The sequence below is a fragment of the Peromyscus eremicus genome, chromosome 8a (assembly GCF_949786415.1).
Source record: "Peromyscus eremicus chromosome 8a, PerEre_H2_v1, whole genome shotgun sequence".
Lineage (NCBI taxonomy): Eukaryota > Metazoa > Chordata > Mammalia > Rodentia > Cricetidae > Peromyscus > Peromyscus eremicus.
Window position 1 is genome coordinate 81,671,220 of NC_081423.1, and position 27,747 is coordinate 81,698,966.

General features: G+C 51.3%; 1 protein-coding gene across 1 annotated transcript; it reads left to right on the plus strand.

The window, feature by feature from the left end:
• The first annotated feature begins 3,979 nt into the window (after nucleotides 1-3,979).
• Nucleotides 3,980-14,119, plus strand: Igfbp4 (insulin like growth factor binding protein 4). The gene is made up of 4 exons (XM_059271727.1): nucleotides 3,980-4,580; nucleotides 10,711-10,856; nucleotides 11,887-12,021; nucleotides 13,487-14,119. The coding sequence occupies exons 1-4, from the start codon at nucleotides 4,232-4,234 to the stop codon at nucleotides 13,619-13,621; spliced, it is 765 nt and encodes a 254-aa protein (XP_059127710.1). The 5' UTR covers nucleotides 3,980-4,231; the 3' UTR covers nucleotides 13,622-14,119.
• Nucleotides 14,120-27,747: the final 13,628 nt, after the last annotated feature.

Here is a 27,747-nt window from a genome sequence, read left to right on the forward strand (position 1 = left end):
AGGCAGCTAATGAGATCTTTGATCAACAAGCCAGTGAGAGAATGGAACGGAAGGGGCTGAAGAGTGATGGAGGGGTTTCTTCATCTGGGCGCCAGATGGAGTGTCTTCCCAGCTCTCAGGAAGCGAGGACGTGCAAGCTCTTGCCTGCCCGGGAAAGACAGCCTGGAAACAGGCTTGAGTTTTGCTTCCCACAGGCTCGATATGGGAGCATCAGTCCACAAGGAGGCAGCAGTCAGGTGGAAGAACCTGCAACAAGCCCTGTGCCATTAACTCTGCCTGGATTTCAGGCTCCTCTTTTTCTTCTTCGGGATTGTAATGGTCGAATGGTTGGAGTCTTACTGTATAGCCCAGGCTAGCCTATCCTAGGTGCTGGGAGTAACCAGCCTGGGCAATCATGCCTGGTTAAAATGACTTTGGTGGGGTGTAGGGATTTGAACCTGGGACCTCATGCATGCTAGGCAAGCTCTCTACCACTAATCTACAGGTCCAGTTCTCAGAACCCTTTCATCTGTTGCCTCATGTTTTATTAACATTCTCTGTGGCTGAGCCCAAGGATTTTGCCCATTTCTCACTCTCTCTCTGCCTCTCTCTCTTCCTTTCTTCTCTCCCTTCCTTCTTCAGTGATGAAAATTACCCATTTAAATGTTAAGTGGGGACCTGGAAAGAGATGGCTCAGCTTCCAGAGAATGTCAGTTCAGGTCTCAGAACCAGTTCTCAGGTGGTTTACACCACCTATAACTCCAGCTCTAAGATATCTGATGCCTCTGCCTTTGTGAGTCCCTGCACACACACGAATATCCACCCTGACACACACACACACACACACACACACACACACACACACACACACACACTCGTATACATAATTAAAAATAAAAAATAGCTGGGCTTGGGGGCACATGCCTTCAATGCTAGCACTCCAGGAGGCAGAGGTAGGTGGATCTCTATGAGTTTGAGGCTAACCTGGTCTACATAGTGACTTCCAGGCCAGCAAAGGCTCTATAATGAGACCTTGTCTCAAAATAAATAAATACTGATAAATCTTTTTTATTTTTTGGTTTTTTAGAGACAAGGTTTCTTTGTGTAGCCCTGGCTGTCCTGGAACTCACTCTGTAGACCAGGCTGGCCTGGAACTCACAAAGATCCACTTGCCTCTGCCTCCCGAGTGCTGGGATTAAAGGCGTGTGCCACCAACACCTCTCTCTCTCTCTCTCTCTCTCTCTCTCTCTCTCTCTCTCTCTCTCTCTCCAATACATCTTTTTAAAAGGATATTAAGTGGCAGACCCAAGCTCACATAACATTAAAAGGCTCTGTTACAACTTTAACTCTGGGTGCTCTGGCTCTGACTCTTCTGTTCCTCCTATACTCCCTGACCAAATTCTACTGGCTGAGGGGGCACACTAAACCCTGAGAGTCTCCAGTTCAGTGGGGGAGACACAGTCCTGCCATCAGGAGAACTCCTGGTATCTGGAATGAGTTCCTAGCGGGGAGGTCTAGGAAGGACAAAGTTTGCAGTGTCTATATCATTCCAGGCATTTCCCTCAGGGGCTGTCTCTTATTGCAGAGTCCTCTTTGCTAGACGGTCCCTAGTGAGGACCAAGTGGCAATACTGCACTGATAATCTAGTCTGACCTTGCTGAGACCAGCTTTTTTTTTTTTTTTTTCTTCACCACTGAAGACTTGGTCTCAGGTCACCTCTTCAGTGAATATTTCTCATGCCCTGTAGGTAGAGCTGACTGCTTGTGCCTCTAGGTCCCCATGTGTCCTACAGAAATATCTCCCAGGGCACCTGTACATGTCTTAGAAAACTTATTTTTGCTGGGCACTGGTGGTGCATGCCTTTAATCTCAGCACTCGAGAGGCAGAAGCAGGTGGATCTCTGTGAGTTTGAGGCCAGCTTGGTCCACACAGTAAGATCCACAAAAGCTACATAGAGAAACCCTGTCTAGAAAAACCAAAAAACCAAAAACCAAACCAAAACAAAACAAAAAACAAACAAGCAAAACAAAACAAAACAAAACAAAAAACAAAAAAACAACCCCTTATTTTCATTACACAATGATCTCCTCTCTCCTTGAAGCAGAGTGGTTTTGGTCATCTCTTTATTCTCAAGACAACAGGTGCTTAGTGAACGTATCGTATGTGGAGAGCAGTTCTTGCTTTCTGGCTTCCTGGGAATGAATCTAGGCAGTGATGGGAAGGACACCAGAGGATGGGGTGGGGGCAGAGGAGGTGCTGCGGTTGAGAGGTGGGGGCATCTGTCTCATTTAGAAGTCTGTACAGAACGGCCACCTTCGCCAGCACTCATACTTCATCCCAGGCTGGCTTCATCCCAGCGTTTCTACTCATCCTGGGTTTGCTGTCTGGCAGGCACTGGGCTTCAAAACTGTCCTTATGGGTCCATTTATTCCCACAGGAGTTCCAAGAGGTGGGTGGAATAGGGGGTCATAATCAACCTTCCTTTTAGCTAGAGATGAACTTCAAGTTCATCCATTAAGTAGGAGGCCGACTGGATTTAAAGGAAGAGAACGGGGAGAGGGGGGCGGGCGGGAGGCAGGGACTGGCTTTTGAATCAGAAAAACCCTGGCTTCCTCAGGAGCTTGAAGAACCTGTTCTGTTTACCTTTCTCCAAGGCAGGTGGGACAGGGGGGAGCCAACTTTATCCTTGAGATGTGACTGAGAGTCCTTGGGTCCGGCCGGAACACGTCAGCCCTCCTGCAGTCTTAAGGGTTGCCAGTAGGTGCCGTCAGTTCGCAACTTTTTGGTCTGGCCTTCAGGTCCGGGCTCTTGGCGCCTTTCTTCCTCCAACCGCGCCAACACTCTGCTTTTGCTGGAAGTGGGAGGTGGCTTAATCCCCCGGCTGAAAGACCCCTGCCCGGGGACAAAGAGCAGGAAGAGATCTAGGAGCTGCACCTTAGCTTGATTTCTCCTTAGACGTTTAGGCCAGACCCTCCCGACCCCATCTACTCCCCAAATCCACCGAGCCTCCGAATACGCCCGGATAGAAACTAATTCCTTGGTTGGGGAGGATGGAGAGGCGTAAGGAGAAACGAGAAGGAAGGTAGGAGGTGGGTCTCTAAACCTATTCCCACTTCCAACAGGATTGCTGCGGGCCGTAGGGGATAGACAGGCTTATCAATAGGGTGTCGCCCAGGGGCGAAGTGGCGTCGGGAAAATGAAGAAGAGGCTTCCCATTCTGGAAATCTTTGACTGCCACCTACTGGGAAACGGTCACAATGACAATACAAATACACAAAGAGTGGTGCCCTCTGGGGTTGTTCAACGCACATCTTGTACACGGCCAATGTCAGTCTCCCAGGCCAGTCTCCTTCCAGAATCTAAGCGAAGCAGTAGAGGGGGAAGCATCTAAGGAGGAAGAGGCTTGGCACCTTGTCCTGCAGTTAGGGAAGCAGGGTACAGCGAGAAGACTGCCGATCAGGAAGCGCCCCAAGCCTGGGGCCCTCCTGAACCCCTTGTAGAGTGCTTGACCGCCTTGCCCCACCTCACTCAGGGCGGTCTCCAGAGCTTGAGACTGGACGTACCGGGGAGTAGGGTGGGGTGGCCACCTCCGGCCAAGGAAGGGGACTGAACGCGAGGGTCGCCTAGGTGCCTGGGAAGGAATCCTTCGAGGTCGGGGTGGGGGTGGGGGGAACGGGACCAAGCAGCATCTCCTTCGCCTCCCCTCGCCCTGCCTCCCGCACCCATCCTCCGAGGGCTCTGGTTCAGAGGCTCAGAGGCGCTCTGCACGCCGGCCACCGCTTCCAAACTGCGCCGTTTTTTTCGTGTTTTGTTTTCTGCGGAGCAAAGGACTTTCAGATATTCTAGCGGTGGCTGCGACTCAGGCCAGCGCCCCCTCCCTCTAACGGCCTCCTCTCCCGCTCCAGTTCCCCCTCGCCCGCCCCTGCTCTCCCACCTCAGGGACGGCGCTGGGGGTGTGGCCAGGGGGCCGGTATAAAGTCCCGGGAGCCGGTCCCGGGCAGCTGCTCAGCCCCCTGCCCCCGCCGCCTGCTGGGCCGGGCCGAGGATGCAGCGCAGCGCCTCGGTGGCTAGGCTCGCTCCGCTCCAGCGTGCTTGCTAACTTCCCCAGCTCGGTTCCCTGCCTGCCGGGGCCGCCCTGTGTCCCCGCGCCCTCCGGTCTGGTCCTCTAAGCGCACTGGGCGCTGCCTCCGGGTCCCTTGCAGCCAGCTCGCGAGCCCTCGCTCCCTTTCCGTGCTCCATCTTCGTCCTCACCATGCTGCCCTTCGGCCTCGTGGCCGTCCTGCTGCTGGCCGCAGGGCCTTGGCCGAGCTTGGGCGACGAAGCCATCCACTGCCCCCCCTGCTCCGAGGAGAAGCTGGCGCGCTGCCGCCCCCCTGTGGGTTGCGAGGAGCTGGTGCGGGAGCCCGGCTGCGGTTGTTGCGCCACTTGTGCCCTGGGTTTGGGGATGCCCTGCGGGGTGTACACCCCACGCTGTGGCTCAGGCATGCGCTGCTACCCGCCCCGGGGAGTAGAGAAGCCCCTGCGCACACTGATGCATGGGCAGGGACTGTGCACCGAGCTGTCCGAGATCGAGGCCATCCAGGAAAGCCTGCAGCCATCTGGTAAGACATACCTATCATTTCTTTACCACCTTTCCCAAGAGCCCTCCTCCCTGCAACTTGGCTCCCATCCTGGTTGGTCTGGAAGGCCCGTAAAAAGCTCCCAGTGAGTTGAGGAGAAGGGAGGTACGTGGCAGAGCTGACAGGCACAGCCAAGAAAACTGGCACTGAATCCCAGGGCCAGTTGTCACTGGTCAAGGGGAACCTGGTCCCATTCCTTCATCTCAAACCTCCCAGGTACTTCTTTGGGAAGAGAGGCCTCGGCCTCAGTGGTAAGCCTGGTTCCTGAGGCGATTATGGTAAGTTAAATGACCTGATTCAGTTATATTTGTCATCCAGAGCCAGAAAACTGCGATGGTGTGGGGGGGTTGGAGGTGGGTGTGGGTGTGTGTTGGGACGGTCCCTTTCTGTTCCTGATCCAGGGCCCGATCCACACCCAGTTTCAGGTGAAACCCAAAGGTGTGAGGAACCAGTGATTTTTTTTCAGTCATCACCCTGTGGTGAAGTGGAACATAAAATCAGAGGGACTTCAATAGTAAAGAAGGAGATTTGTATTCCCCCCGAAGGCCCTCAACTCAGTGGAAGGCAGCGTTCTTTCTGCCAGGCTGGCACATCCAGGTTTCTCGCTCCTTCCTCTGGCAGGTGCCATCTGACGGGTCTGGAGGGAAGCGCTGCCTGTCAGCCCAGAGCTGCAGAAACCTTGATTGTTGGGGGCTGAGAGGAGAGGAGGAACAGATAGACAAGTAGACAGATTTTCAAAATGTCCCTTGCTCTGGTCTGGTATTTACTTTTCTCTTTCTCCATTTCTCAGTGGGCCTTTCTCAGTTTCTTCTGAGAATCTCTCTCTTGTCCCTTCGTGATTTCCTGCAGTGTCTGTCTCTCAACTTCCAGCTGCACCAAACAGTCCCGAGTTCTCTTTTTCTCGGTCTCCTGAGCCTTATTAGTTTCCTTCCCTTGCTCTGCCTTAGTCTGTTTTTCTGATGACCTCTCAGACTTTCGTCTCAGACTCTGTTGCTCTTTTGATGTCTCTGTTGGTGACTCTTCCTACATATCTGCTACCCTTTGGACGGTCTGTCTGTCTGTATTCCCCCTTCTCGGACAGCCTGGCTCTCTCTCTCTCTGAGGCCCTGTGTGTGCTCCTCTCTTTTCCTTGATTCTTGATTCTTCCATTGTTGCAGTCCGGATGCTGGGACTTCAGCCCGAGCTTCCTGCTCTGGGTCCCAGACGATCCACTTCCTCAATCCTCAGCAGTTTATGAGTCCGAGGAAAGCAGGATGCAGGGAAAACAGGAAGGAGGTGGACCCCAGGGCTGCCTCTCTGCCCTTCCTGCCCCTGGGCAAGGAGAGATGGGTCAGCAGAAATATTCTGGGAGAAGTGCCAGACTGGCACCAGCATTGCTGGAGGGGGAGGGGGGTCCTGGGAGAGTGAGTCCTTGATCTTGGGGCAATGAGACCAGGAGGGAGGGCTGCATTTAGGATGCCCACTTTGCTCTCTGCCAGCTAGTGAGCATCTAGCAGCAGGTAAAGATGGCTGGTCGTCTCCTCTCTCCTCAACTTGAACACCAGCCAGAAGAGAGCTACAAAAGTCTTCTCTTCCGGTTGAACAAAAACATCCCTACATCGTGGAGGAAAAACCAATCCCCCAGGGGGTTAGGAAGACCCGGCACAGTTTCTGATTGTTCTGTGGATGTGAGGCAAGTCAGCTTCTAGAGAAGTCTAGGAATGGGGTGCCTTTAGGTCTATTCTGGAATTCAGAGCTCAAGTCACTAATTCTCTCACTTCCTGGACTTGTTTTCTACCCACACCATGGATACAGCTGTCTGAGGTAAAAACAGAAACCAGAAGGACCCTGGAGACAGACAATTTTTTTTTTCCAATACAAAGTTTTTCTGTGTAGCCCTGGCTGTCCTCGAACTCTCTCTGTTGACTAGGCTGGCCTCAAACTCACAGATATCCGCTTGCCCCTACCTCCTCAGTGTTGGAATTAAAGGTGTGCACCACCACCACCTGGCTGACATTAGACACTCAGTTGGCAAGCTATAGTCAATGCTTTCTAGTCATCACAGTACTTCCCTGTCATGACCTGACACCTTTGCATCATGGGAGGAGTATCCACAGAGCCTTGCAGGGTCTCTGGTGAAATACTGAGCAAGGCTCAGCCCCTGTCTCATTCCTTACACTGTCAATAGGCCATTGTCCCTTCTCAGTCTCCTGGTTTGGGACCCGGAACTCATTTGGTCAAAGGTGTCAGTCTATTCCTCCCACTCTTTGCTCTTGGGACTGAGCTCCAGATGATCATCTAAGTAAGTGGTCCTTTGGCACGAGCTCTCCATCTTATTTTTTTCCTAGGGGCAGGTTGTCCCTTCCATTTCCAGTCTGCCTTGCTCTCCTTTCTGACAGGTTGGGGATCAGCACTACCAAGGCCACCAGAGGTGGGGACCGGTGCATGCGTCATAAGTCTACAATTTCACATCCTTGACTCTTGAAATCCAAGAGAATGTTCGATGGGGAGGTCAAGCTTAGGACAGGGAGTTCCTAAACCAGGCATTAGGTCCCTCCGGGACAGGGTTAGGGAACAGGCAGGCTGGGTTAATTTTTAGTCAACACAGCAAATATTGTCCCTGCTTCAGTGCTGGGAATGTAGTCATGCCACGGAAATTGGGCCTTCCCAGACATTCCGTGCTTTAGGGGAGAGGGGAGGAAGAACATGGCTGCCTAGAGTTTTTCTTTAATACCAATAAAGCCCAAATTATTGATGCTCAAAGTGGCCAAAGACAAGTCTCCCTTCCTCTTCTCCACTTCAGTTTCCTCCTTGGTCAAAAGCCTCATCATTTTGAGGTGTTTGGCACAGAGTGTAAGGTCACTAGGTTGGAGTGATGGTGAGGTGCAGATGAGGAAGCTAAGGGACTTTGCAGAGCACAGGGTAAGGGAGAGTCCCAGGAGTGGAGAGGGGTTGCTTGTTTTTGCGGGGTCTCTTGTCTCACTAGAGGCCAGCAGTAGGGATCAACAGTAAAGGGCACCCCTTGATCAAAGTCTCAAAGAAACAACCTGGTGTCTGTCATGGGTGGTCTTGGGTTCTTCAGCCAAGGTCTAGGGGATAAAGGAAGAGAAAGGTATTTTTGGTGGGCAGGTGGGTGACTCTCCAGAACATGGCTGAAACGTCTGAGTCTGGGTGGCAGGACCCACTCAATTCTTAGCTTGGGCATCTTGGAGGGGTCAGGGGCTGGTCCTGAAGAGAAATCATGGGCGTGAAATTAGGGAGCAGGGACTTTTGCCTCTACTGGAGCTGGAGCTGTACACAGCTTCTCCCTGGGGGCTCGCTCCTTGCCCTGCTCTGCTATGGAGCAAAGAGCAAGACTTTGCCATGGCTGGATGGCAGTCTGCCCAGCTCCACACAGGAGCTAGAGGAGAAGACCTGCTCCCTTTCGGCAGCTCCCCTTCCTAGACAAGCTTCTTGGAGACCTAACAGGAGGAGGGGTCTGCCTCCAGCTCCTGCTCAGGAGCATCGGGACCTTGGTAGAGGGCATTAGAAGCTGGAACAGTGCCAGGAAGTTAATGTTTTTGAGAGGTTCCTAGAGATGGACTCTCCAGGTAAGCATGAATGGACAAGGAAAAGTTACAGATTAAAGGAAGAGTCAACAAATCATGACCAGAGAGACTGGGGTATTAGTGAGTCCTGGCTTGGTCTATGTTTTTGACTAAGGTAGGGTCAGAGTACGTGAGTGGGTGTAGATGTGCACACCTGGACGAGCATGTGTCTGGACATGTGATTGTCCGTAAACATTTGCGGTTCTGTGTTGGTGGGGGGATGTGGACTTAATCTGTGTTATGCCCCAAGACGGATTAGAAGCTACTCTCCTAAAATGGTGGGTTTTACTCTAAGCGTAGATTCGAACCAGGGGTCACTGGGCTAGGCCATGGAGACACCCATGCTCGGGGCCCATGGCAGGCTGCTGACTCACTCAGCTGTGCCCATGGGGTGCTTTAATTCTGACGTCAGTGTAAGCCATGCTTCTAGGCTCACTCTAGGCTCCATGTAGCTCTAGGTTTCAACAAGCTACCCAATTGGTCTCGTTAATGGAGAACGTCTCAAATGCCCACAGATAAGCCCCCAAGGACTCCTCATGGTTGGCTTCTACTCAGAAATGCCACATTGGGAAGCAGAATTGTGGTCAAGTCTCTGGGCCACCTTTTTCTGGACTCTTGAAGGCTCATCATATCAAAACTCTGGGACTGTAGGGTGGGCGTGATCTCTATCTCCTGAGGCAACTCCTTTCTTTAAAAGCTCCTAAACAAAACAAAAATAATATGAGGGCTAGGGGCCAGATTATAGCGGCACCTGCCTATAATCCAATACTTGGGCAATGGATAGGAGGAAGGGGATTCAAGGCCAGCCTCAGCTATATAGCGAGTTTGAGGCCTGTCTGGGCTACATGAGACCCTGTCTCCAAACAAAAGAAAAAGAAGAAAGAGATTGTAGGGCTGGGATTGTAGTTTAGAGGTAGAATACTTGCCCATCCCCCTACCCCGCCCCCACCTCAAATTCTTCCTTACTCCCTGAACTCTGAGCCTAAAAACATTTCATGTTTACCAAGAAGAACCAGAGACTCTGTGCAAAGCCATTCTGATGGTGAAAAGACAGCGAATCAGAGAGAATAAACAGACTGGAGTTGTCACGTGAATCCCCGGACTACCCTCAATCCTCTTTAGCTGACTCTCTCAAGCTTGATGTAGGTCTGGGGCCCCCTTGGGACAATCCTTTTGTCACCTACACATAAGGGTGGTTGTGTCTATCTGCATCGACCATTTCCATTCTTTAATTCTACACCAGCACTTCACTCAGGACAAAATCTCCTATCCCTGGTGAGTCAGTTTTATTTGGGTATGGAATCTTAACAGGTTTTTTTTTTTTTTTTTTTTTTTTTAATGGTATAGATGGTATAGATCCCTCCTTGCCTGGTGTCCCTCCATCAACATGCTTCCCTTCCCTTATCCCCCAAACCAGAAGAATAAAATAAAAACCAACCCCCCAGCTTTGGCTAGGCCGAAAAACACCATTTGACCCAGAGGCAGCTCTGGGACTGTTGCCATGTATGGAGGAACCTGCTAACTCCTCAGGAAAAAAAAAAAAAAAAGTCCTGACGCAAACCAGATGTAACCTCCTGTCGGCCTGTCAACATCTGGAATGCTGGCAGGAGCGCTGCACTTGGGCCTGCATTGAGCTGCCAAGTCTGAGCATTTCAGAGGTGGCTGTGATGTGCTGAGAAGTCTTTCCAACCTCCTTCCCTTCTCAGCCTTGCATTCTGGCCCTGGCTGCCAGGAGGGAGCGGCGTGGTCACGATGCAGGGCCTTCTGGATGGGGCAGCTCCCATCAAGCCTTCAGGAGGGGCCTTGGAGACAGGGTCCAGTTTCATGGTTTGCATCTCCAGATAGCACTTTGCCTGTTTCTTGGTAACTCGTTTGGTCATTGAATGGGGCCTCACGTTTAAAGATGTGAGGTAGACTGGAGAAATAAATATATGTGCCTGTTTTCTTTGTTCTAGGGTCACATGGTTTCTCTCTCTCTCTCTCTCTCTCTCTCTCTCTCTCTCTCTCTCTCTCTGTCTCTGTCTCTCTCTGTCTCTCTCTCACGCAGGCACACACACTAACAGACCCAGACAGTGCGAGAACCTTTAGGACCAGACTCCTCGCTCATGGAAAATATGATTTTGGCCCTAGGGATCCCTGGCAGGCTCAGCCAGATGCTGAAAGAGCAGGGAAGGAGACAGGAAGAGTGAGCAGATGGAGAGGGGGATGGTGGGAGGAGCTGAGCAGAGGGGGTAGAAGATCCAGTAGTTCCCCCCTCCCACTGCCTGCCTCAGACCTCCCTGCAGGGCCCAAGGGATCCCCCCTGCCATCTGGGCGGCTGCAGCTGGTGACTTTTCTGAATCCTGAACTGGGTGGGGTGAGGAACAAGTCAAGGACTTCAAGAGGAATATTCTTCCAAAGACATCCAGAGAAGTGGGGTGGAGGTGGGGGCTGCTCCTGTTTCAGGCTCCATGGAGACTCCCGATGGAGGAGGAAGCAGGTGGGGGGTTGGAGGAGTGGAGACCTCTGTTCTTTTCTGATGCCGACCTCTGCCTTTCTCCCTACAGACAAGGACGAGAGCGACCATCCCAACAACAGCTTCAACCCGTGCAGTGCCCACGATCACAGGTGCCTGCAGAAGCACATGGCCAAAATGCGAGATCGGAGCAAGATGAAGGTCGTTGGCACACCCCGGGAGGAACCCCGTCCTGTGGTGAGCATCTCTGACCCACAGATGTGTGTGCCTAGAGAAGTTCCATGACTAGATCTGGCATATGTTCACCTAGCAAACACAGAAGCCTCCTGGGTGTGCAAGATGTACCTCATGAGAGCCCAGGGAGAATCCCCATCTCTCTCTGTGATTCCTTCTCCGCTCTGCACATAAATATGACGGAGCTGAATTGACTGGCAAAAGCAGGGTCCAAGCTCCCTAGTGTTTCTTTTTCCTCTTTCTTTCTTTCTTTCTTTCTTTCTTTCTTTCTTTCTTTCTTTCTTTCTTTCTTTCTTTCTTCTTCCTGTTTTTTTGAGACAGGGTTTCTTTGTGTTGCTCCGGCTGTCCTGGTACTCACTATATAGATCAGACTAGCCTTGAACTCACAGAAATCCTCCTGTCTCTGTCTCCCAAGTGCTGGGATTAAAGGCGTGCGCCACCACCGCCTAGCTTTTGGTTCTTTTTCTCGGATTCTCTGCCAAGTCTTAGAAACAAAAGGGTTTAATAAGCTGGCCATAGCAAGAGGATTTGGGATCATACTCTAGGGTCTGGCTAATTGTTCCAGTGGTCTCAAGCCTGAGTGTCACCTTGTCTGTTCCTTTTGCTTAGGCCTATGAGTTCCCAAGGCCTCTTCCCTTCCCACTGCCCCTATAAAGTCTCTCTCTCTCTCTCTCTCTCTCTCTCTCTCTCTCTCTCTCTTTTTTCTTGATTATTTCTTGTGAGACAGGATCTCACTTTGTAGCCCAGGCTGGCCTAGAACTTCCTATGTGAACCAGGCTAGCCTTGAACTTGCAATAATCCTTCTGACTCTGCTTCCAGAGTGCTGGGATTGCAGATGTGTGCCACCACCACCTGCTTTAGTGACCACCATTGTTAGCTGAGCCAGAGTCTCTGCTTCCGCTTCTTGTGCCCCTGCCTAGTACCCAGGCTTTGACTCTTCGTACAGGGCCTTTAGCCTCCTTTAAGCTCAGAGCCCCAGTTTGGTCTTCCTGCCTTTCTCTTCTGCTGAGCACTTTTGTTCCTCATTCCCAAGCCCCAGGGTTCCTGCCAGAGCGAGCTGCATCGGGCCCTGGAGCGGCTGGCCGCCTCGCAGAGCCGTACCCACGAAGACCTCTTCATCATCCCCATTCCCAACTGTGACCGCAATGGCAACTTCCACCCCAAACAGGTGGGTCTCCCCTCCTGCTGTGAGGTGCTGGCCTCATCCTGGGGAACTCCTGGTTCTCCTCAGGATGTTCCCGAAGAGAGCTCTTAGGAAGGGAAGCTCCCCAAATCCAACCCAACCATTTGGGCTAGCCTAAGACCCTCAGCATGTTCTGTCTATCTCATTCTTTTGAAGATGAGAGACAGACTCAGAAAGGGGTAGAAGGGCCCTGGCCAGCCCACACCACCGAGTGAGTTCACGGCAGAACTTGTCTTCCTCCAGGGCTATTTGCTCAGGATTCCCATCTGTGGTATATGTAAACCCTGCTCCCAACACTCCCCCTCCTCCTTTCCTCAAAGTAGTGCTCCTTGTCTCTGAACGTCTGAAGCTTCATCTGGGTTTAGGGATGGAGCCCAAGTTAGGAGAAGTCAAGGGAGGAGAGAGCTCACAGTTCCGCAGCTGAGCTCAGATTCCCCGGGCCAGTAAAGATGGAGGTAGAGCCCGGTCTGGTGGAAGCAGAGGAGAGAGGGGTCAGGAGAGAAGGAAGCAGGAAGTGACATCACGTTCACTGACTCCTTCCGAATGCCTGGCATCGCTGGCGTCAACAGCAGGGGCAGCTCGCTCCATCTCATCTGAGCCCACCAGGAGGGTGGTATATCTGGGCAAGGGACTGGAGTGTCTTATGTTGAATGTGGTCTGGGGAGCCTTGGCCTGGTTCTCCCCTAGGTCATGTGACTGTAGGCACACTTGTCGGCCTCCCACTACGGAAACGTCCCCAGCGTGGGCTGCTACTCAAGCAGCAGAGGCCTCACTAGGAGGATAACACTACTGTCCTGGGTCTGCACATCCCAGTGTGGCAAGGTGAGGGTGTGGCAAGGTTGTGTATCCCAAGTGACGGGCCAGAGAAGGCTCCTCAGAACCAGTGCCTAGCCTATCTTCAGCCTTCGTCCCAGCACAAATTCCATGTCTCAATTCTTAGTAGCCCCCACCCCTTAATTAAACAAACCAAACAAAAACACCGGACCATTTTTTAGAGTAGTTTTGGGGTTTGTGGAAAAACAAGGAGAAAGTGCAGAATTATCCAGTTTCGTCACTTTAACCATAATCCCTAACCCAACTTCAGCTGTGGTCCTGATGCTGCTACCTTCACCCTGACTTGGATCCTGCTCCCAGCTCTAACCCCACGCTTCCAGTCCCATTCACAACACACCTGAAGCATCTTCAATGCACCCAGCCTTTACAGTCCATCTGTGCCTTGAAGTCTGCGGACCTTCTTAGGTCCCTGACCAGAAGGTTCTAGAACTTCCCTTGGACAAATCTCCCCACTTCAGTGAGCTCTAGGGACTGGTGCTGAAAAAGAGCCCTTGCCTTCAGATATCATGTTGGGAGAGCACCTGTCTGATCTGGGGGCTGGACTGGAGGTGGGGTGGTCTACCTGGGCTCTTTTGGCCTTCCTGGGAGCTGACCTCTCACATCCTTGTCTTAACAGTGTCACCCCGCCCTGGATGGACAGCGTGGCAAGTGCTGGTGTGTGGATCGGAAGACAGGGGTGAAGCTTCCAGGGGGCTTGGAACCCAAGGGGGAGCTGGACTGCCACCAACTGGCTGACAGCTTCCAAGAGTGAGGGCTGCCCGCAGGTGCTCTGGGGGCTGTAGAGTTGACCTGACATGGAGTTTTGATCTGAGTCCCGGCTCTCTGCCTCTGGCCCTGCCCAAAGTCTCCCTTGGTGTGTGTGTCTGCGTGAGCGTGTGTGCATGTGTGTGTGTGTGTGTGTTTATGGGTGCAAGTGTGGCCCACGGGGTAAGCCTGAGCCTAGAGTACCCACTATGGGCTTAGATAGCCCAAGAGGTCCGAGTGTAGTGACAGGAAGCCCCAGTGCGTTTTCAAATCAGTCTTGAATTCATTCATTCATTCAGCCATCCGAAAACATGTATTGACAACATACTACATGCCAGCTTTAGTTTTCAGCCCTGGGAGGCCTCACTCTCATTTTCTGATTGTGGCATGCGAGGTGTTCCTATAAGGTAACCAGAGGCCTGTAGGAGAAGAGAAACCTCATTCTTGGAGTTAGAGAGGAAGAAAGTTGTGACCACTCTCCCTGTCCTCGTCCTAGTCAGTGTGGGAAGGAGAAGAGGGTTTAAGGCTCACGTGCCTCTCTCTCAAGCCAAGCTTTGCCCTGGTCCCCTGTTCTCATCCCTCAGGTTCCCTGGGGGCAAGAGGTGGAGGGATGGGGCCCATCTTTGGGTCTGGGACTGGGTTATCTGATTGATTGCCTGGCAGATGGAACTCTGCTGTGGGAGAGGAAGGCCTGAAGGACAGAGACCCGGGGGTGGGGTGGGGTCATCTCTTTGAGCAGTCAGGAGAGAAGAAAGGATGTAGGGTGGCTGTGTGTGCCTGATGGAGAGGAGGACTCGTGTGCTGGGGGATGAGGATGCTGAGGGCCTGTCCTGGACCCCCTGTGGTTCCTGGTCATGAAGTCACCAGGATGACCCTATCTCCCCAGCTGCCCACTGCCTGTGACCCTGCCTCCCTCACCCTATTTTCCTTCCCTGGCACCTCCTGTCCTACTTCCTCTACCCTCCGGGGCATTTTCTGGCTTGCCTGGATAGACTTAGAGACCTGCTTGTTGGCTGTGATGTCTTTTCATTCAATTTTTTCTTTTTTTAAAAAACAACAAAAAAAAAACAGAACAAAACCAAAAGATAACTGTGTTTGATTTATTGATTTCTTTCCTTCCTTCCTTCCTTCCTTTCTTTCTTTCTTTTACTAGGGATGAATCATGGGTGGAGGGAGGTGGGCCCTGTGTGGTCTCCAGACCTTTCCTGCTTGGTAGGGGACTGCTGCAACAAATGTCCTCTCCCCCGGGGATCTCCCAAGGCACTCACACTGGAGGTGGGATCCTGAGGCTTTGGAAATAATGGCCTAGGAAGCCTTATGGGGCCATAGCTGGCTTCTAAATAGATACTCAGTGGAGTGGAGACATTATCTAGGGTTTGCACAGCATGGGTTCACAGCTTGGTTTGGTTTATTCATTTAGATGGGGATGGGGAGGACACACTGCGCTTGAGGGACGGGATGGTGGTGGTAAGTCACAGCACATTCCACAGCTCTGGTGTCCTTGTTCTTGACTGGGGGATGGGCATGCTCCAGCATTCAGTCCTGGAAGAGAGGGGACCCTTGACTTAAGACTCTCAGCCCCAGCCTATGCTTCAGAGCTTGTTCCCACGTGGCTTCATAGCCATCTTCCCATGGCTTTTACAGGTACATATGTACATAGCTGTGTGATGAGTGCAGACAAGACACACACCTGTGTATCTGGTATCTGGGCTCCATGAATCTGTCAAACAGGAACCTGGAGATCTGAATGACGGGAGAGATAATGTGACGTCCACGGAGTGTACTTCCATTGTAGGGCTTGAGGGGGATGTCTAGTGCCAGATAAGAAGATGTGGGCTATGGGCTGGAGAGATGGCTCAGAGGTTAAGAGCACTGGCTGTTCTTCCAGAGGTCTTGAGTTCAATTCCCAGCAACCACATGGTGGCTCACAACCATCTGTAATAAGATCTGGCGCCCTCTTCCTGCAGGCATACATGCAGGCAGAATAATGTACACATAATAAATAAATCTTTAAAAGAAGGTGTGGGCTTAGGAGGGGTTCCACATTTCGCACAAACACCCTCTCCTTTCCTGGATAGTTTGTCCCATGGTCTTGGGGCCAGGTCCCAAGCGTCCACGTGTCCTTGAATGGTCCTTCTAGTCCCAGAACCAGCAGCTTAGGAGAGAGAGGCAAGGCCCAAACTTTTTTTTTTTTTTTTTTCTTCCCTGAGACAGGGTTTCTCTGTGTAGCTTTTGGAGCCTGTCCTGGATCTCACTCTGTAGACCAGGCTGGCCTCGAACTCACAGAGATCCGCCTGCCTCTGCCTCCCGAGTGTTGGGATTAAAGGCGTGTGCCACCACCGCCCAGTGAGGCCCCAACTTTTATGTCCTTGTAGGGTCACTGCACCTTGAGAACTGAAGTCCTCCACAAGAAACTGTTACTTCTGGGCTAGCGAGGTGGCTCAGTGGGTAGAGGCATTTGCCACCAAGCCTGAAAGACCTGAGCTCAGTTCCTGGGACTCACATGGTAGAAGGAGAGAGTCAACTCCTGCAAGTTTTCTCCTGACCTCCACAGGCATGCAATGACATGTGCGTGCCTACACGTTCACACATTACATCCTCCTTTTGTCTGTCTCTTACACACACACACACACACATATGCAAAAAAAATGTTTTTTCCCTTTGGCTTGGTACAGGGGTCTGGGTGGGGGGTCCTCCCTTAGCTCACCCATGCCCTGGCCTTCAGTTTCCATTTTCCATCTCTTCATGGAGGTCAAACCCTGATCTGCTGAGGGTGGGTCAGCCTCTGTCCTATCATCTCGAAGGGTCCTGAACTGCAGCCTCTGACAATCCCTGACTCCTTCCAGGAAGAGCCTTTCATCCCAGCCCTTTGGCCCTCTGCCGCCAAGCGCCTCCAGGAATGCCACAGGTATGCAAGGACTTGCGTACCTCTAGAGGTCCCCTTCCTGGAAGGCACATGGTCGTTTGGCAAATGACCCCAAAACATCCCTGGCTAAAGAAATTCCCACACTGTTTCAGGCCTTTGTGACAACGTCAGTCACCTCCGATCTCGGGGAGAGCAGAGATGGAGTGGCTGGAAGGAGTTTGGGAGGGCCAGCAGCTGCTGCGAGGCTGGGTCCTCACAGGGAAGTAAAGGGAAGGGGCAGTTGTAAGTATGGCGGAGGGGGAGACAAAGAAACCAGCCTCTGGGCACACCCACAGTGGGGGACAGATAGCCCCTCAGTCAGCCAAGGGTCTAATTAGATCCTGCCCACTCTGTGTCTGAAGCCCCGGGGGGTTGGGGAGGGTTGAGGTCAGAGGGTAGAAGTGGGGGATATGCAGATAATTAGAAACATACTCTTGTGAGTGGCAGGCGCCATGAAGACCACCACTCCCCTCCCCGCCTTCTTTCCTCAGGTCCACAGGTCATCTCCCCACCCCCACCTAGACAACCCCAGCCAGGCTGACAGGAGCCTGTGAGGCGAAACTCCAAGGGACTGGCTTCCCAGGCCCTTACACAGTCTCTAAAGTGCAAACAACATATTTTCACCATGCAATGGTATTTAATTACACATAAAAACAGAGCCATTAAACTGAAATTAAACCCTTGTTGGAATCACTTAATTCAGGGCATGACAAATTGCTTTCAGCGGAGGCGGCTGTGCAGTTCCCCTGGGGTGGAGTTGGGGGAAGAGTGGAGATTAGTGCCTTCCATGGCTGGCTCGGTCCCCTCCTTCTCTTGGTCCCCTTGCCAACTCTAAATTCTGAAACTGGGGCCAGAATCCTCTTCCTAAAGACCACCCAGGCCAAGGGGGAAGGTTCTAGATTTACTGAGGATGACAAGGACAGGAGGTTGGGAAATCACTGTACCACCATTCAACGCAGTTATAGACACCCCGGGCTATATGGACGGTGAAGCCCAGGCCCAGATGGGACAGGAATCCAGGGCCAGGATTAGGACCTTGGCACCCAGCCATGACCATGGATGCTGGCTCCCCCTACCCCTCCCTGGACTGATATCATTGGCTCCTGGGCCTGGAGAGAAGTTGGGGCTGTGTGGTGTGAGTTAGAGACCAGAACTGACCTTGGGTGACTTTCTGGGGGACAGCTTGAGAGTCAGACACTGGAATCAGGCAGACTAGGTTACTCTCTAGTGAGAGGTGGGTCGGCTGAGGCCTTTCGTAACAGGCCCAGCAGAAATGAAGAGCTTCTAAAGAGATATTTGTGGCTCTCAATTGGACTATTGATTGGTACAATGACCCCAAAGAAATGGGAGATTCTCTAGGAATATTATGCTGGGAGAGGGAAAAGGTGTCATTTGAGGGTGGAGCAGGGGTGGGGGTGTGTGCTTGTCTTTCAGAAAGAGACTTCACACAGTTCTAAAGACTTGTGAGACCACCTTACGGAATGAGACCAAAGCCCAGACAAGGATGGCTTGCTGGCGGGCAGAACCACACCTCAGCCAGGACTGCTTACATGTGCCTATCTTTGGCCCTCTACCTAAACTGTAATCTCAGTTAAACCCCCTGGAAGACAGACTTGGGGGCGTTCTCTGTATCTCTTTGTCCTTCTTTCTGGCTTTTGTAACTGGCTTATTGAGGACAGGTAGCCAGAGTATAAGTTGTGACTATTATGATATTGCTCTTGGGAGACCCCCAGCTGGCCGGACCAGGGTGTCCCACACGTGAGGGAAAACATGCTGGGCAGATGTAGCGGCGGGTGGCATGTCATTCACAACCCAGGGGCTGCATCCACTTGGAAATGAGTTTATTTGATAGAAAGATAGGGAAAGACAGAAAGAAGGGGGGAGGGGGTCGAGGGTGCATGGCTCGTGGGAATAGAGAGAAAGAGAGCAGAAGAGAGAGAAGGGAGGGGTTTTTCCTTAAATCAGGTTTCTACATCAGGACACAGGGCGGCCCCAAGGGGCAGGTTTCCAAGGGGCACGTCAGAATATTAACAGTGACTCCAAAGTTTGCAACCACAAAGGGACAGAGACATACTTTTGTCATTTTACTCCAGGGACATTTTCTCTTCTTCCCACTTCAGTGACATCAGCTGCTTTTCACCTGTTTCCTCTGACAAAACAAGCCTTTTGCTAACGCGTGTGTAAGACACACATGTCCACAATCTGCTTACGATAACTGGCAGTGTTCCCTAAATTTGTATGGGATTTGAGAGTTTGATCGTTGGTGCCTGTACTGGCTGGTTTTATGTCAACCTGACGTAATAAGTTAGAGACATCAGAGTGGAGGGAGCCTGCCTCAATTAAGAAAATGCCTCCATGAGATCTGGCTGCAGGCAAGCCAGTAAGGCATTTTTTAAATTAGTGATTGATGGGGGAGGGCCCAGCTCATTATGGGTGGGGCCATTCCTGGGATGCTGGTCCTGGGTTCTTTAAGAAAGCTGTCTGAGCAAGCCATGATGAGCAAGCCAGTAAGCAGCACTCCTCCATGGCCTCTGCATCAGCTCCTGCCTCCAGGTTCCTGCCCTGCTCAAGTTCCTGTCTTGACTTCCTTTAATGATGAACTTGAAAGACCCTAACCCTTCAGGCTTACACCCCCCAAGCCTCAGGAGAATAAGGAACTAAAAAGAAAACTAGTTCCAAGGGCAACCTGACTCAGCCATTATTCAACCACCCCTGCAACAATGTAACAATGTAAAAAGATTTCTGGTAAGAGATGTGCTCAACTGTGACTGGGATAGTTGCAAGTGTTCCAGGAAGGACCACTGTGACCTTTGTGTAAACTCCACTCCCGCCCTGATACCCCCCTTGAGGTTTTGGGAAGAATGTGCATGCAGACGTGACTGTACCCACTCTGTGATCACCCTGTGATCAGGCCATGAAATTGTATGGGAATTGTAATCTTATGGCTTTTGTGGGTTTTTCCTTTAAAAGTACCCATGTGATTGCAATAGGTGCGACTCTTGCTCTTTGGAACAGAGGAGCCCGACTGTACAGCCACATCAATAAACACCTTTTGCTGTTGCATCAACTGGATCGGAGTCTGGGTTCTTGGGGCGCCCCCTCGAGAAGGTAGTACCCTGGGTCTGGGGCCTATCAAACTGTGATGTGGGAACCTAAGCTGAATAAACCCTTTCCTTTCCAAGCTGTTTTGGTCATGGTGTTTCATCACAGCAATAGAAACCCTAACCAAGACAGAGCTATAGACTTATTCTTCAAAGTCAAAGATTCTAAATTTTGCTTTAGAAATGGCTTCTGGCCAGGTGTGGTGCTGCATGCCTTTAATCCCAGGACTCCGGAGGCAGAGGATCCCTGTGAGTTTGAGGCCAGCCTGGTCTACATAATGAGTTCCAGGACTACATAGTGAGATCCTACACTCCCAACCCCCAAAAGAAGTAGCTTCTGTATACTTTTTCTGTGCCAGGAAGCTAATTGTTGCTGGTGCTGACTCTGTGTATAAATAGATGCCTTTTAAAGGTTGTAAGCCTTCTAAGGATTGATACTAGATATTGTAAATCTGCACAGTTACTTAATTTTCAAAAGAGTTTGCTCTTTTTTTTTTAAACTTGTTTATTTTATGTGTATGGGCATCTTGCCTGCATGTATGTTTGAGCACTACTTGAGTACCTGGTACCTACAGAGACCTGGAACTGGGGTTACAAGCAGTTGTGAACCACCTTATGGATGCTGGGAATTGAACCTCTTTTTGGCCACCTTGTGGGGGTGCTGGGAATTGAACCTGGGTCCTCTGGAAGAACAGCCAGTGCTATGAACCGCTGAGCCACCTCTCCAGCCCCTCTATGGTTGTGCTTTTGAAAAGACTTGTAGCTAACTATTGTCATCAGCTGGTAGTTGTGTTGTTATAAAAACGTATAACCAAACTGTCTGTAGCATTCTACTGAAGTACGGCTTCTGACAAAGAAACAAGCATTTTTTCAGATGTTAGAACAGTACCCGGCAGACAAGTGAAATGTCTGACCTCTGGGTCATTTCTATACCTCGGTGGCTTAAACTGATCCTAAACGCATTTACGGGCATTAACTCCTTGACATTTGCCATTTACCCATCCCCCGACCTGGGATCAAATCAGACCAACCAGGATGAATCTCTTCCTGATAGCACGGGACGAAGGAGAACAAACCAGATGGTTAATCAGCAATGTCTTCAGAGAATGTCGTTCAGTGACAAGTGAGGAAGTCGTCAGCACTGGAATACAGTCACACTGGAAATGGCAGCTAAAATAGGAGGATCAGGAGTTTGAGGCCAGCAGAGCACTAGCTCACGATGAGAACCCGTGAGTCTCAAACAAACAAGGGGCGGAATAATTAGTCCGTTAGTGAGACACTGTGCATTTCCCGCCCTGGTGCAGTAACTCTCTGGGCTGCAGCTGCGTGTTCTCTCAAGGCTGACTGCTTTTGGGGTATTTCTCCTTTGCTTCATTGTATCTCCCTTCTAAGCTTGCTTTCCTTAACACTTTGGGTTTCTACTGTAAGTTTGGACTTCCTTACTCTTTCTCTAAAGTATCCTTTCTCACCAGGGGCTGCTTGTCTGCCATGTGGCTGACCTCCATGCTGGCTTAAATGGCATAGCTTTTTCCCCTGCTCTCCTCCATTCTCTGGGCAACTGTTGAGGTTTACAGCTTGCCTGCCCTGGGCAGTTTTCTCTGAAACTAACAAAATTGTCCTTGAGCTTCTATTTGAGTCCATTCTTAAATTTCTGTTTTGTTTTGTTTTTTTGTATCAATGAGACTAAGAACTCCAAGAAGGATCTCAATTTCCCCTTAAGCTTCCCAGCTCTGCCTGTGTTCTTCTGTGACCTGGGAACCTGTTCTCCCTATCAGAATCAGATGTCACTTGTCACTGCGACTGGAGCGCAGGAAAGGCAGGGGACACCTAAGAGAAGCAGAGGCATGGAGATAAAAGGGGTTGGTACTTCCCTTTCCCTGGTGGCCTGGAATGGACAGGGTTAGCTGGTGGAGAGCGGTAACAGGGAGGGGGTGCAGCTGTGAACATCCACTCTTGAGGCTTGGGTGGGTAGTCCTCACGGGAGCAGCACTCCTTGTCCCCACTCTGAGGCAGAGCTCAGCTGCGGGTTGCTAAGCAGGGAATGACCACTCCTGTCCCTGGGTTCCCCGGTGTGGCTTCAAGGTCAGTCTCCTCACCCTTGGCCTCCTTGGCTCTGGCCGAGAGGTTCTGATACAGGGCGGGTGCTGGGGCGAGCGATCTGGAGCCTGGTGCCTTCTCTCGCTGCAGAGGCTCTCTCAGAAGCCTGGCAGCTACATCAATGCTTCAGAGCTGGGCCTCCATCTGTCTGCTCGCCCGGAGGGAGGGCCTTGAGACGGAGGTGACCCAGCTGGATGTGAACAAGCGTTGTGAGCTGCTCCACACACTCAGGTTGCTGAGAGAGGGAGATACAGTTGCAGAACAGCTGCTCAGGCCCACAGCCGGGGGCTGGCCAAGGCAGCTTGGGTGCTGGCAGGTGGGGCTAGGTGGAGGAACTTTTGGTGGCCTCCTCTTCCTCCTCCTCCTGGTGTTTGAGGCGGAACTTCCAAGCCAGAGGAACTTGGAGGGAGGGGGGTAGGAGCTTTTCTCCACCCAGGGGAAATTAGACCAGACTGCTCAGGAAATCAGTGCAATTTTCCAGCATCACAGAAGGTTAGCTGGACAATGGTTCGGTGTTTTTTTTTTTTTTTTTTTTTTTTAATAAAGAGAGAAATCCAATCGCTTTTGGCCGAGTTGTTTTTTTGACTTCATTTCTCAGCCATAGCTGAAGGCTTCTCATTCAATGTGACATGTGACTGCTTGGTGACCCTGGCCTGGTCTGTGGCTGTGCCAGGGGGGTCAGGCCAGGCCAGCTGGAACCCATGCTCCCTGGGGCTGTGACCACCTCTTTCTCAAGAGTCTTACAGTGGGGTCTGGAGGAGCCTTTGCAGGCTGCCCCAGCTACTTGTCCCCAAAAGAGAGAATGAATTCTGGAGCTGGTGAATTCTACATGCCAGGCACAGAGGGGTTTATATGGCAGTGCACGCCTTTAGTCCCAGCACTCAGGAGACAGAGGCAGGTGGATCTCTGTGAGTTCAAGGTCAGTTTGATCTGCATAGCAAGTTCCAGGACAGCCAGAGCTACATAGTGAGACCCTATCTGGAAAAACAAAAACAAACAAAAATGTCTATAAATTAGGGCCTTGAAATAGGTACTGAAAATGTCCCCTCTCTCTGCCCCCCACAACAGTGAGTAGGAAGGCAAGATTGCCCCCAGAATGCAAACGGCCCTTGTAGTTTTTCATGGAGAGTGTTCTTGGAGCCCTAAGAAGGAAAAAGACCCTGCAGGCTGAGGCAGGGCCACTTCCAATCCTACTCTGTACAGACGATGGACTTGTGGGGGACACAGGCAGCTTCGGGGAGAGCAGGGAAGTGTCACATCAGAGGAGAGACAGCCGGGTGTGGGCAGGTGGAGCAGGGCCAGCTCTGTCTAGCTTGGTAGCCAAGAAGACCAGGGCTGGGAGCAGCAGCCTACGTGGTGAGCAGTCTTTTTTTTGTAGCTGAGCCGGTATGAAGATGGGTGGGGGTGGGTGGGGTGGGGGTTGGGCATGGACAGGCCTAGACACCTGCTTGTCTGAGCCACAGATTAGCTGGTGGCAGAGCAGGTGAGGACAGACGGCCGGGCAGTATTCTTATCCCAACAATTCACCACGCGGCTGGAGAGGGGATCTTTGGGCACCTGAGTAAACAGAGTCACTCAGGCATTTGGAAGGCAGCACTGGCAGGAGGAGTCACTTGGGGAGATGGAAGGGGAGGCATGCAACTTCTAAAGGGGAGCCAGGACCCCATGTGAAAGGCATGAATGTGTGAGCATCTGGGAGGTGCCTGGGGCCACAAACCTGGGCCTTAATCCTGGCTCTGATACACTAGGCTCTGAAGCAGAGGAGGGCAGTGGGAAGGATTAATCTGACCCTGTTTTATACATCCTCAGGAGCCTCCCTTTGATTGCCCCAGGTTTCTCACACACAGTTCTCCGGCCTCTTTACTATTACCCATGCCAGCCTTTGCACGTGCCATTCCCTTTGCCTGAATCGCTTCTTTACACTGTCGGCTCTTAAACTTTCTGCTCAATGTCACCTCCCTTGGCAGCTCCTCTGCCATCCTATGTATAGCATCCCCCCCTTTCCTTTTATTCCTTTCCTCTTTGTTTTGTTCCCTCCTTCTTTCTCTCCCTTTCGTCCTTTGACAAGGTCTCACTCTGTAGCTCAGGCTGGTCCGGAACTTACTCGGTAGACCAGGCTGGCCCTGAACTAGTGGTAAGCTTCTTTCTTTGGACTCCTAAGTGCTGGTTCTAGGCACCAGCCACCATGCGGGTGCAGCTCATCCACCTTCCTTTTCAATGTCTGTGTGTTTCCTTCACCGTACTTTTCCAAAACACTTACTTCTCTGCTTACCTAAAGCACATGTGTTCTTACGTGTTTCCCCTTCGCTCTCCTGAGCCTGGCACACGGTAGATACTCAGTGAGTGTTTGCTGAATGAATAAACGAACGATAAAAAGAGAGACAGCTGAGCAAAAGCCTACTGGTGGATGTTAGGGCAGCAGAACCAGGGGATTCTTGTCCTCTCTTCTCCTGTCCTGGCCCTGCTGGGTCTCAAGGACAGTTCTGGTAGTGGGAGAGTGTGCTTCCCTAGGGATTCACAGTGAAAGGAGCTCTGATGTTTGAACGCCCCCAAGAGTGGGAGGCTCAGGGGCAGACGTGCCAGTTTCCAGGTAGAAATAGAAGAGGTGGGTTTTCGGAATGTCCTGAGCAGCTGGAGCTGGTGACAGAGGGTGTCTGCCCGAGTGCCCCCATTTCTTTACTCCCTACACTAGAGCTCAGCACATAGTATTTTTCATTCTTTGGTTGGTGAGACAGGGTCTCACTTTGTAACCCCAGGAGACTGCCTGCTTCTGCCTCCCTGAGTGCTCTACCCACTGAACCATCCTCTCCTCTCTGTGTACTGCCTGGCAGGACCAATGCTTTCTAAGAAGTGTGAATTCTCTCCCCTGCCTGCAATCACTGGGATGAACCTGTGTGAGCTGTCTTTGAGGCAGGGAGGGTGTCCCACGGAGCCCGGCCATGCTGTACCCTGATCTCCCCACCTAGCTTCCAGGGTTATGGGAAGTCAGTATCTAATGTCTGAGGCCTCGCGATGTGGTTGTTTGTTATAGTAACCTGCGCTGAAGGTGACGGGATCTCCAGTCTGGTTTTTTCGACGTGGTCCTCCTAAATTCACGGAGAAACAAGGACTAAGGCCCAGACCAAGCAGGGTTAGAGCCCCTCTTCTGGGCGTTTCTTGGCCTGCTCTGAACTCCGAGTTCTCACAGATCCCTTACCCTCTCACACTCCTGCCAGCACTGGCCTCAGATCCTGTCTCTTGCCCCACAGCCATGCTTCTGAAGCACAGAACACATAGTAAATCTTTTAAAAAAAGAGAGAGAGATTAGCCCCAGGACCACTGTGTACTGTTGAACAGGTTGCGCAACGTACATGCATCACAGCAACGCGTTTGGACTTCACCCTAGAGGTCACAGGGAGACATCAAAAGCTTTTCCCACCAAGAGTAATTACCTTTTTTTGGCCCATGTGTATGTAAGTGTACTGCATGTGTGTCTGGTGCATATGGAGGCCAGAAGAGGGTGTCAGATGCCCTGGAACTGGAGTTATTCGTGGCTGTAAGCTGCCAACTTGGGTCTTCTGTAAGAAAAGCCAGGGGTCTTAATAGCTGAGCCATTCTTTAAAAATGGGGAAAAATCGGCCGGGCGGTGGTGGCCCATGCCTTTAATCCCAGCACTTGGGAGGCAGAGGCAGGCGGATCTCTGTGAGTTTGAGGCCAGCCTGGTCTCCAAAGCGAGTTCCAGGAAAGGCACAAAGCTACACAGAGAAACCCTGTCTCGAAAAAAACCAAAAAAAAAAAAAAAAAAAAAAAAAAAAAAAAAAAAATGGGGAAAAATCCTTCCCTAGATTTTTTTTTTTTTTTTTTTTTGACCAGGCACTGAAGGTCCTGGTGGCCCTGGACCTCCTTCATCTGCTCCTTGTGGACTTCACATGTAGCCACATTGAATACAACACGTTTTCATACTCCTGTGCTTCATACACACACGTTTACCTGCCGAAGGATGCTGGAGAGGAAGACTGGCACGGACCAGAAATTCAGTTTCCCTGCTACTTGTTGGGCAGGTGACCTCCAAGCCTCAGTTTCCTAATCTGAAGAGTGGGATTAAACATAAAACTCACTCCTCATTGCCGTGAACACATAGGAGCCCTTCCAGTAAAAGGTGGTTTCTCAAAGGGTGGTGGTGGCACATGCCTTTAATCCCAGCACTCCAGCCCTCCAGAAGCAGGTGAATCTCTGTGAGTTCAAGGTCAGCCTGGTCTACAGAGTGAGTTCCAGGACAGCCAGAGTTACACAGAGAAACCCTGTCTTGAAAAAAGAAAAAAAAAAAAAAAAAAAAAAAAAAAGAAGAAAAGAAAAAGTGTTTTCTCACAGTTGGGTGTGGTGGTTCATGCCTTTCATCCTAGCATAGAGAGTTCAGGCAGGAAGACTGTCATAAGTTTCAGACCATCCTGGGCAACAGAGTGAGACCCTGCTTCCAAAACAAAATAAAAATTTAACAACAACAGGGCAGGGGATGTGGCTTAGTGGATAGGGCCCTCTTTATGCAACATTGAAGCCTAGAATGTGGGTCTCCAGGACCCACATAAATCCAGATGTAGTAGTCCACATCTGTAATCCCAGCATGCCTATGGGGAGATGGGAAGCAGAGGCAGGAGACTCTCTGGAAGCTCTTGGGCAGCGAGCCTGGTGTACAGAACCGTGAACAACAGACCCTGTCTCACACAGGGTAGAGTGTGGGGATTCACATCTAAGGTTGTCCTCTGACCTCCACACATACACGATGCCATGCATGTACCCACACATGCCTGAATTCACACACCCACAAGCATTAAAAACAACAACAAAAACCCACAAAAAATCCACTACCAGGGGGGCTGGAGAGACAACTCAGCGGTTAAGAGCATTGGCTCACGAGGTCCAATTCCCAGCACTCCACAGTGGCTCCCAACTGTCCAACTCCAGGGGAGTTCCAATACCTTCTTCTGGCCTTAGTGAACAACACATGCACATGGTGTGTTCAAGTATGTCACTCTGCTCTGTTGGGTCCCCTTTTCTATTCAGGACTCAGGAGATAGCTCTGAATGTCCAGGACCATCTTATGTGAGGCACATGGGTGGTGGTGGTGGGGTGGTATGTATGTGTGGAGGACTCCCCCTGCTAAGCCCAGAATTGGGCATTAACTGGGAAAACTTGGCTAATATCCTTCGGACCCTGATCTAATGCTAGGGCTGGTCTTAGCCTGTACTTCTAGCCTAGCACCCCCCACCCCGAGGAGTCGGATGTGCTTTTCCTGAGTGGAAATCATAATCCCTCAGGTCTGACCTTGGCCAAAGACAATGGTGCTCTGTGGGCTGATAGGAAGGGGCAGACACTTACTCCACATTGAGTTACAGTGGGCTTCTTCTGTGAGCTTCCCCTTGCATGCCGTGGAATAGTCTCCTAAGGAGGCAGGCGGGCTGGACGAAGAGCAACAGCTTTTGCAGGGCTGGCTGGGTGTGGGAGGAAAGGGCCCAACTTTTCCAACCAGCTGGGGAAGCCGCCTCTTTGCATTCTTGACTCTCTGCTGCCCCCTTGTGGTTGTAAGGCTGGCGATGCCACATTGTGCAGGGGGCCTCACGTGTGTGTGTGTGTGTGTGTGTGTGTGTGTGTGTGTGTGTGTGTGTGTGTGTGTGTGTGTGTGTGTGTTTGGGGCTGGAGCAGAGAGATGCACTTGTATTCTACTATAGTAACAGGGTCTCTCTTCCCCATCCATCAGATGTGGGTTACAATGCCAGGCAGCCGTGATACCTGCTCTGGGGCACTTGCTTATCAAGAAATTGAAAGCAAAGAGGGGTGGTGGTGGTGGTGGTATTCATTTGCAATGTATTGGGAAGGAGGGGTTAGACAGTAAGAATATGAGCAGTGCCGAGTCTTTTCTGACCATGGGGACAAGGGTCTTCTATTAAGCTAGCCCCACAGTCACAGCCACAGCCACAGCCACAGCCAAGCGAGCCTTCAGAATCCTAGGCCAACATCACAGAATAGTTGAAAAAGCTAGACAGGAGCACAAGC

Excerpts from the sequence above, each read along its gene's own strand:
- Igfbp4 (XM_059271727.1), top strand. The coding sequence starts at position 4,232 with ATGCTGCCCTTCGGCCTCGTGGCCGTCCTGCTGCTGGCCGCAGGGCCT. Across the intron at positions 4,581-10,710 it reads GGAAAGCCTGCAGCCATCTG|ACAAGGACGAGAGCGACCAT; the intron begins GTAAGACATACC and ends TTCTCCCTACAG. Across the intron at positions 12,022-13,486 it reads GCAACTTCCACCCCAAACAG|TGTCACCCCGCCCTGGATGG; the intron begins GTGGGTCTCCCC and ends TTGTCTTAACAG.